This window comes from Pempheris klunzingeri, chromosome 13 (assembly GCF_042242105.1).
Source record: "Pempheris klunzingeri isolate RE-2024b chromosome 13, fPemKlu1.hap1, whole genome shotgun sequence".
Taxonomy (NCBI): Eukaryota; Metazoa; Chordata; class Actinopteri; order Acropomatiformes; family Pempheridae; genus Pempheris; species Pempheris klunzingeri.
In genome coordinates, this window is record NC_092024.1 from 10694104 (window position 1) to 10704408 (window position 10305).

General features: G+C 43.0%; 1 protein-coding gene across 1 annotated transcript in view; it reads right to left on the bottom strand.

Moving 5' to 3' along the window:
- Positions 1–7928, bottom strand: part of LOC139211510 (latent-transforming growth factor beta-binding protein 2-like) — an 80782-nt gene extending 72854 nt beyond the window's left edge. Inside the window, exons 1-2 of the mRNA XM_070841708.1 lie at positions 7022–7928; positions 4193–4266 (exon numbers count right to left, since the gene is read on the bottom strand). Coding sequence (XP_070697809.1) covers positions 4193–4266; positions 7022–7491 — 544 coding nt within the window. The 5' untranslated portion in view covers positions 7492–7928. The remainder of the gene's footprint in view (positions 1–4192; positions 4267–7021) is intronic.
- Between the last annotated feature and the right edge of the window lie 2377 nt (positions 7929–10305).

Below are 10305 nucleotides of genomic sequence, written 5' to 3' on the forward strand. Positions count from 1 at the left end.
TAAAACCTGCATTGTGATGGCTGAGACAAAATCTCATTGTTAACAGCTGAGTCAAGCTCTTAACATGACTTACATGACTCTCTCAACAATGTAGGGCTTTAATCCAACTCAAACTATACCGAGGACATGATGGAATTAGGGAAACATGCTACATGCGATATTTTCTGTTTGGCAAAAGAAGGAAAAGTTACCTTGTGATGGGAGAGGTAAGCGAGAGAGAGAAAGAGAGAGAGAGAGAGAGAGACTTTCTGCATGAGGAGTTATTTTAGGGTTGGGATGGGGCCCTGAGCGGCACAGCAGGCCAAAGAAAGCTGGAAGGCAATCAAAAAGAAACTCCTCTCTACCACGTTTTACTCTGTCAATCACCAACTGCTTAAGAGACTGAAAACAACTTTATTCCTCCACGTGAATGATGCACCTTTCATGTGCACTCTCTGAGACAGCCACGGGTTTAAATCAACGGCCATGTGTGTGCTTTATTCTGGAGGGCCGTGCGCTCACTGTTGGCTATACTTGCAGGATGCTGCCATATGTAGCGCGGGCTTTCGCCAAAATATTGTGATGTATAGTGCGGTGGGATGAATTCCGCAGCAGAATCTAAAAGCCTGCACTTTGGGGAGCACTATGAGCTCTGGTTAAATGAGAAGCCAGTTCCTGTCTCTGCTGCAGGGAGTCTTTTCCCAGTGTTGCTCCATCTGAAGTACTCTATATTGTCCCGTACATTCACTCTGTGTGTGGTAGACCATGCCATTAATCCAATTACTAAAACAGTCATGTCAACTGGAGAAGCCAGACTAACACAACATAACTCTGATGCATCGTGACCCAGACAGCATGAGCTGCGCCACCACCTAGCATTCATTTTTAGCCATGTTAGCAGCACAGCTCTACGGATGGTCAGTGTGGTCAACCACTTTGCTGCAGACTGAAATATCTTAACAACTATTGATTAAATTGCATTTAAATTTAGTTTAGATATTCATACTCCCCAGGGGATGGATCCTTATGACTTTGGTGATCTCCTACAGACCTTCATGTCACCCTCAGGATGAATTGTAATAACTTTGGTGATATGTACACCTTCACAGAGCTGCTACAGTGGCTGTACGTGTCTACACATAGAGCTCTGACTTGCCAAAGAGCTCTTTCAGCTCAGAATCTTTCCATTTACAGCCAGGTATGAGTGAAAGCCCCTCAAAGATGCAAAGATCAGAGAGAAAGTAGATACAAAAGAGAACAGATGAAATTCAAATGTATTCTCCGGTAGTACTGGCTTTAAAAGTTCTTACTTTAATAGTTTAATAAAGAAATGTTGTAAACCAAAACTTCAAAACAGTAATTCTACACTTGTCTACACATCTAATTGAGGGTTACTGTATTTATCGTAAAACCTGCCAACAATTCAGACTGTCATCCTAATCCCACAGCTAAGTGCTTTACTGTTTCGTAAACAGATTTCTGTGGCAATTCCGAATACAAACTGATGATAAAAATGTTACTGAACCAACTTACTTTGTTTTCTCTTTTTGATAATTACTGTCAGGTGCACAACATTCCCACGCATTCCTATAACTGGTGTATATTATGGATGAAGCTGTTGATCTGTGGATGAGGCTTTTTAAAGTGTATTAGATTTCCTTTAGAGATTTGCATTAGCATTTAGGCTGAGGACATTTTGGACACTGAAGTGGCCATCTGCGTTCAGCGCGGACATTTCATCAGCTTTTGTGTGAGTGTTCACAGTACTGCAGCTGACAGAGAGTCTTGTATTATAACTCAGACAGGACTACCGCTGGGCTGTGACTGGGCGAGGCTACAATATGGCCTTCCTCTGCTCTTCATCTTAGCAACAATACTTTTTGATGAACAGATGTGAATCTCAACACAGCGGGGAATAAATTTAAGTGCTGACCCAGAAACAGGATGCTCCATTCATCGTGACGGGTTGCAAGTAAAAAGATGTAGGTACAGCCAAGCATACACCTGGCCTCACTTTACCAACCAAACACAACACACACGCACCTTTGATTCTTGGCCACCATTAATAAAATAAACATTGGTTGGGTTAAACCTCAGTCATAAAAACCAATTAAGTTTTATCTCTAATTATAGCTGTAAACTAGAAAAGAAATAAACATGGCGCAGCAGTGGAAATGCAATGTTCTGTTCTTCTTAATGGATCAAAGCTTTTTCATATCACAACACTGGCTATTTTCAGCACATGGAATTTGCTTTAATACACAAACAAGTCTGCTAACCATCCATCCTGAAGCTGAAAACAGAGACCGTCAGCACCAAACTCGCTAGGACACGGGCTGGATCGAGCCCTCAGAGAGCCAGACAACAATCTCCAAACAGACCCACGGAGACCCAGACGAAGACTTTTTTATAAACACATTTCTAAAGACATGTAGGCGCACTCCCAGGACAACTAGTGATCCAATTCCTGTCATATATTTGCTCTGAGCTCAACCCATTTAACAAGGAGGTATTGTTAGGAAGCCATAACTCTAGACACCCAATCCAGCCTCGCGGGTGAAGCCTGCAGCTGACACTTTTAATATTAGACATTACTTCAATCCCTTCAGTGAGAATTTCCTAGACGCAGCTCAGCCACTATATGTTTTTACTTATGCTTCAAGCCGACAGGTTTGTTCCTTTTCTTTCCCCCACTGTGAACATGTTTTCTCATGCTGCCATCTCCTAATAAAGCAGCCTGGGTCTCAGGCAAGGACGGGGTAAAGATAGCCTGAGCCTGTTTTCCTCCACGGAGGTCTTCTATGTGGGGGCTTCCAGTCCCAGCTCCAGTCTAAGGCCTTTGTGTTGGCACCTTGCCGGGCCGTGGGGCTTCACTCAGCTGATGATAGCATAGCCTCCAGTCAGACCTGGGAGACGGCCAAGCTGTAAGGGGGTCCAGATGGTTGGACAGACCCCTGGCCTGCTCAGATGCACTGCCTTGTTTAACAGAGGCGAGTTAGACTGGACCTGTTACTTTCTAGCAGATTAAAAGTATTTACTCTTTTCATTTGGGTAACTGCAGCTCCACGTTAGATGCAATTTACACCTCGGTAAGTGTGCCTTTAGCTGGGACTTGAGAAACAATGAAGGAGGCTTTGCACGGGGACAAGAGGGAAGGATATTTAATTAGGGGGCCAATCAACTTGTTGTGTAATCGACTGGCTGAAGTGTGTGTGTGTGTGAGTGTGTGTGTGTGTGGAGGGGGGGTGTAATTAGCAGAAAACAAGCAGAGAAAACAGTACACAAGTGAAAAAAATAGTAGGAGTTGACAGCCATAGATAGATAGACAGATAGACAGATAGATAGATAGATAGTGGGAGAAAGAGAAAGCTACTGTGTCAGTGAATAAATGCTAGCTACCCTGTGGGTTCTACTTTACTCGTAAAATATAAAGATAACTCTGTCTAAAAAAGCTCCAATTCCAACCTGTTATTTCAGTCTGCAGCAAACAATGAAGGCCGTAAAAGTGAAATTGAAACATGACATGGAAAGAGTAAATCTGGTGTAAGCTGTAGCCATTTCTGTAATGTACTAAGACCCATATCAAGAAGGACTCATTGATAAGACATATCAGCACGGTTTCTCTCAACAGTCTGCAAACAAAATTAAAGATAAGCATATCTATCATTCAACATTTTCTTTGTCAATATTGCATTTAAGAAGGAGGCTGATAATTCATTCACAGACAGTTTTGTCTATTCCACTTTTAATTATCTGGCAGTTGGGATATCCAATACTGCTGTGGTCAAATAAAAGAAACAGCAGTTCCACCCATAATTAAGGCCTTGTGTCAAAAAGAGAGCCAAGTGCAAAGAGGTGGTAATTTCCATGTGAGGATCTTACATGAAATGAGAAGGCAAACTCTGCTTAATGAACATGATCATGGGGGCAATAAGACTTTCATAGGGCACTTCCACTTGACTAGTCATAAGTAGCCATTTACTATGTTATTTTTCAGTATATATGCGTGAGATTGTAAAGACTCTCTGTCTGCAAGGTTTACTAGATCAGAAAGCTCTAATATAGCTTTCATAAAGCATGCCAGTGTGCTGGTGTGCCGCTTCACAAACATCTCCGACTTTAGTGTCCAAGGAATAAAATTGTTGTCTTAAGTAGTATTCGGGCAAATTACATATATTTAAAATTTACAAGTACAATCAAGTTTGATACTTACGCTTTATGCAGCGATTGGTTCCTGGTGCCAAAGCCCAGCCTGAGCAGCACTGGTGACCCCCACAGACATTAGGCCTGAACAAAGGAAGACATTTGTAATGAGACACTGACGATACTGTTTTAACCATGCATTCATAAAGAGGGCCTCTTCATAATCCATAGAAAAATAAGGAAGACGAGGAGGGCCGCAAACATTCGCATGACAAAGCTGATCGAGAACTGCATTTTAGTTTCATATCGTTCTGGTGCGGCTGGCCTGTTGATATGAACACCTTTGAGACACACTACAATTGCATTTATTCCATAAAAATTTCAGGATAAGTCATGAAACTCTATCTGAATGTGGTTATCTGAGCCTTGAAAGGATTATGCGATACACACGGGATGTGAAAAGCACCCTGCAAATGAGAGATGACAAGTTTTTAACAGTTATAACTGGATTCTTTGCACTCTTTAATCCACACTTGCAGCGCAGGCCAATTTTTGGTGTGTGAGATGGATCAAAAGGCACCAGACCGCAAGAGAAACTTCAGGGCAACAGTCACTGCGCTGGCATGGATCGGTGCCCCATCATCTTTTCACAAGATATTACAGTAAGTGGACTCATGGTGATTTGAGAAGATAACGGAAAACTGACTCATTGACCTAAGTGGGATTGCACTCATTAGATACTGCGAGTGTTACTGAGGCGTCACAGGGATTACATGCAGTTGTTTGGGCCCTCTGGCAGGCTTAGCTTTGTCATAAATCAAACACATCAGGCCAGGCCCGTGCCAAAGACATCAGTCATCACATTCAAATTCAATCAAGGGATATACTGTATGTAACAGAGAACTTTATACAGCATAATTAGGATCATGCCCCAGGTTAAAATACAGATAACACCATGTTCACACCTAGTTATATTTCTATTTTAACCCCAACATGAGGCAGCGGAGTATTGTTTCACCACTGAGCTATCTGGATCAGTCAAACGTCTGACAGGTGCACTGAAAACAGAAGGGGAGTCATACTGAGTCAACATGAATGTAAAGGAGAGTTAAGTGAACTCAGCGCTCCCAGTGCCGCAGGGTACAGTAAACGAGTAAGCTGAGTGGTAATTCCAAGAGGAAATGTGTCATGAAAACACTTTCTCTAACAAGCAGCAGATGATTCATCTGAAGCTAATGAATCAAAGTGCTAAAATCACCGTGCAGACTACTATAAGGTAATGTTCCTGCAGATTTATGTAACGCCACCTTTATGCTTCTTTAAAACTCAAAGAACTCCATTCATTCAACTCTGGAATATGTTTTTTTGGCAATGTCAAGCAAGGCATTCTCCCCACGCTGCAATAAAGCATGTTGGATCTAATACTACGGCACAGGCAGCTATTTTCATTATGCAGTGCTTTAAATTGACAGCACCTCAATTCAACCATGCATAAGCACAACTGTCTGGCTGACGTATATGTTGAGAAATGTTGTTTTTAAAGTGTGATGGATCAGGGCATGCTAATGGTGAATGATGTAACAGATTTATTCTGAGGACACAGTCAGGAAAATGCAGATATTATAAGTGCTTGTCAAAATCCCTTTTCATTCCTTTCTCTTTGGGGTGAAGGGGCGCGTGTTAGTTCTGAGGTTACTGCACCGCAAAGCCATCATAACGGAAGAAAGTATCACTAACTTGTAGGTGGGCGAGGGGGTATGAACAGAAATGTATTGTGAATCAGTCTTTTTCCTCTTGGGTTTTATCCTAGACTTAAGGCAGGTGAGTACACGTTATAGTTATGCCTACAAATGGCAAACCAATTGGCTGAATCCTCCTATTGCTTGTAAAGCGCTCCCATTAAATTGACCATATAAATAATCCATTTCCACAAGACAGACGGCACTGTTGTGACAAACAAAAGAGATATTTCATTTGTATTTCAGTGTCTGCACCCCAAGGTGAGCCTTTCAAATCCCCCTCTGATTATTATGTAAACACTCTCCCCCAGTGTGTATCATGCTTTGTCCTTATGGAACAAACAGAACTGGATGCACGAGGGTTCATTAAACAAAAAGAAAAGGGCTCTAATATGGAAACAACCCATCGTCCTGTTCGGAGTACACCAGAGACCAAAAAAAAGGGGATTTGCAGCGTTGACCGAGGGCCATTGAAGAAACAGGTGTTTCTGATCACTAAGCAAATTTGCAAATGTTCACCAGCCAAAGCTCCGGTTGAACCACTACAATACATGGCCTCAGGCAACAGCACAAAACTGGGGTGCACACACTGAAGTAGTCTGCAGCCACTCTCCTACTACGATTTAAATATACTGTAATGTGAAGTAATGGGAGGAAATGGTGATAATGCAGTGTTGCATTAGCCACAAAACAGTTCAAATACAGTTCACCCATTCATATACATTTGCTGTTCATTATAAGCTTCCACTATCGGCCCGGTAATCAGCGCAGTGTTTAACCTCAGCTATTATTCCATGTCCTGCCATGACCCTGATGACACAATACATATATTACAGTAACTCAGATTTAGTTAGAGTGCAGCTCTTGCATGACAGTTCCATGCAGCCTTGTATTGATATGGAGCAACACTTTGTGGACATTTTCCATGGGTTGTTATGTTACATCATCCCTTGGTTTGCCTTACAGGAAGAGAGATTCTGCTAAAGTGGGCCACCACCACTTCACAGCAAACCACATGGACTCATGTACAGTAAAATAGGTCACACAAATTCCCTCAAAAGTGCTGCTCATACCCTAAACTTGACTGGCCTGAACAGCTTGATAAAGCAAAGTAAAACATTTTTATAGCAGACTGCAGAGCACTTGGCTGTCATTCTTACCCAACAAGCCTCCGTGTGCTGGCAGAGCTGGCCTTGCTGCTCTGCCTGCGGTTCACTCTGGTTCTGTGCTGCTGGCTGGGCGGGTGTCTGGCGGTGCGCAGCGCACCATCCCGCGGCGCAGAGGCGAGGTCTTCCCGGGGGGCGCCTGCAGCATGAACCGCTCCTGCTATGGACGTGTGCCTGCCACCACCTTGGGTTGATGCGCCCCTGGGCAGGCGGACCAGACTCCTAGAGTGCCAGGTCCCAGGAGAGGTTTCAGCGGATGCTCTGGAGGATGCACCGTCCTCTGGTCCCCTTGGCGACTGACCTTGCCTCCTCACCCAGGACTGCTGCTGGTCCCAGACCGCCCGGCCTGCCCCTGCACCCTCTTTCCTCCCACCTGTTGTGTCCTTTTGACTGTCACTAATTCGCAGCAGCGCAACAGTCAAAAACATTAAAACAGCAAATCCTGCACGGTCCATTTTGGGCATGCAAAGATTTGAAACTACCGCGTAAAAGCGCAGATCGCGTAACTGTTGGATCGAGAGCCACTAAAATAGGAGCAAATTTTAAAAACTCCGCGATTAGGACACACGAGTTCAGCAAGACTGCATCCTCTCCCAAGAATGAAAAAAGCCTGGATACCTCTTCATAATGCCCAGGTAACACTTTGCGCAGAATGTCTTCAGGCCAAATCAGCACCTAACTACAGTCCAAAGTGAGAAAATCTAAGTTTTTCTCCTTCCAGCGCTGACAAAAAGATGTTATTTTAAGCAAACATTATTCCATCTGTTTTAGCTTATGTTAAACAAGAAAAGAGGCGCTGAGAGAGAAAGAGAGAGAGAGACAGAGAGAGAGAGCAGCGCGCTGGCTCCAGGGCTGCTGAAGCTGTACTCCTAACTCCAAGTGAGAGAGTTTGAATCGTGCTCCCATGAATATCACCACCTCCTTGGATCTGAAGTCACCGGGAATTTTTGTAGGGATTGCATGCGCTTTGCGAGAAGAAACTCCCCCTTGTCGGCTGTATTGTTGCTTCACTCACGGCACAGCTCGGTCCGTGTGCCCACACGCACTTTCTCTGCCAAGTTACATCATGTTACTGTGCGTCTTTATTCCGTGATTCCTTTGAACAAGACTGTTGGAATAACATGGTTGCAGCTGCATTCAAAGTTATCTTCAGTGTGAATTTGAATTGGCAGGCTACTATTATATCATGTTTTTATCACATGGCACAGATTGCAGGATTATTTGAGTTGATGCAGTTTCATTTATGGTGATTTCAATTAATTGAATGTAGGCTAATTATCTAATCTTCAACAGTGCCACAGCACAGTGGGAAGCACTTACAATACACTTTACAAGGGTGCAGTTCAACTTTTATGGATTACAGCATGTGAAATGTGCAAGCCTGGTAATGTGTAGGCTCACAGACACGCTTTGATCTAGCTGTAAAAAGGTATGGGAAGCTCTCATTTCAAACTCAATCTGAAATCTTGGAAAACTGGTCAGGTTATGTAACAGATCCCATTCATCTCCCCCCTCTCATCCATGCTGCATCATCACTTTCCCTCTCACTGTCTGGAAACAACACATTTCTCTTCTCCCAGAAGATCTTAAACAACCCAAAAGAGAGTTGGCTCCCCGCTCTCATTCAACCCACAAGGATGCACGCCTGTCTCTCTCACGAGTGGTCCCCGAGCACCATTACCACTCACTGGACTGCCATCCAAAACACACAGCAGCGGAGAGGAGAGGAAGACTAGTAGTCTGCCCATTCATTCTCCTTCCCACCATTGCTGAGATAAACAAACCTCTCAAAAGAGGATTTTTTTTCTTTTTCTTTCTTTCTTTCTATTCCCCCCCTTTTTTTTTTAAAAAGCAGGAATTCGTTGAGGAAAAAGGTTGTTGAATGAACACTATGAAGAGACAGAGGTGTCCTCTTCATGTGTGAGGGGAGACTTGGGCTGAACGCCACAGCTGATTACAGCTCATCTTGCAACCCATGAGAAATCTAATTAGAGAAGGAGGCCACATTTGTCTTATGACTGTCCAGCAGTCTCACTCCACCCCCAGGCGTGCTGCCGAGCTGGTGTCGATGTCGAAGACCAAGGGGAGACGACCCCAGTATCCTTGAAGGTGACCAGGGCGTGCACAGACAGATCCATGAGGTGCTATCTGCTCAGTGACCCGCGTGATGAAGCAGCTGACTGCAGCTCAGCTGTTGCCTCGATCTGTTTTACTTTATACGTCTCATGTTGTATGTGTCTAAGCCGAGGTTTTATTTAACTTAATGCTATTTAACACTGTTAATTAGGCCTACGTGAAAGTGGATATTGGTCTAGTTTGCATTTGCAGAACTTGGAGTGGTGGAAACTAGAGGTTTCTTATATTCTTGTATCCATTACTTTTACCATCTACACTGCCAGGCTGCCAGTTTATTTGGTACACCTACTTAAAACCCCAACCTTCACGGAGGTTATAATGTTCTGTTTTTGTTGGAACTATAGATTGGTGTCATTTTGAGGGGAGTTGCAGTTTGGTGCTCTTGAACTGTAATGCGTCACACAGAGAGTTTCTCTTATTTTCTAAATAAACACCTCTCTGTATGACATAATACAGTCCAACATACCACAAATGATCATAAACTTGAATCTGCACCACTCTAAAACAGTTTCAACAAAACCTGAACATCATAACCTTTATGAAGATGGATTTAGTGCAGGACTGTTTTTATTATTCTATTAGACTGCATTCGCTTAGCTCGGTTTACTTAGCAAACTGGCAACTGAGTGTATTTCTACTATTTATCTATAACCTTTAGGTATTTTAACCCTTTATTCATTTCTTTTAGTTAGCTTCACTGTATATCCAGCTTTAACTATAACATAACACACAATTAAGGTATCTATTTTTCTTTTCCTTTTTAACCATTATTGATTACCTCTGCTGCTTAATAATTTTAGCTAATTATTTCAACAATTAACTACTTTACCTTGAGTCTTACTGCTGATTTAATATGTGGATATATTTAGTCAATTAGTTGATCTGCTCAACGCGCAGAGGTATCCACGAGGTAGCCCTGGTTGGGAATCACTGAAGATCTTTGGTGCAGCTATGCGTGTTATGAAAGTGGGCCTTAACGTGGCCCAATTTGATACAATTTGCAGCATCTGGAGGAACTCTAGAATAAATACCAGGAGGATGTCTCTGGCTATGACCGACGCTTTTACACAAAGAGTCCTTTGAAAACTCTGGCATGACAACCAAGCCACTCCTATCATCTTTCAAATGCAGAGCAGAAATAT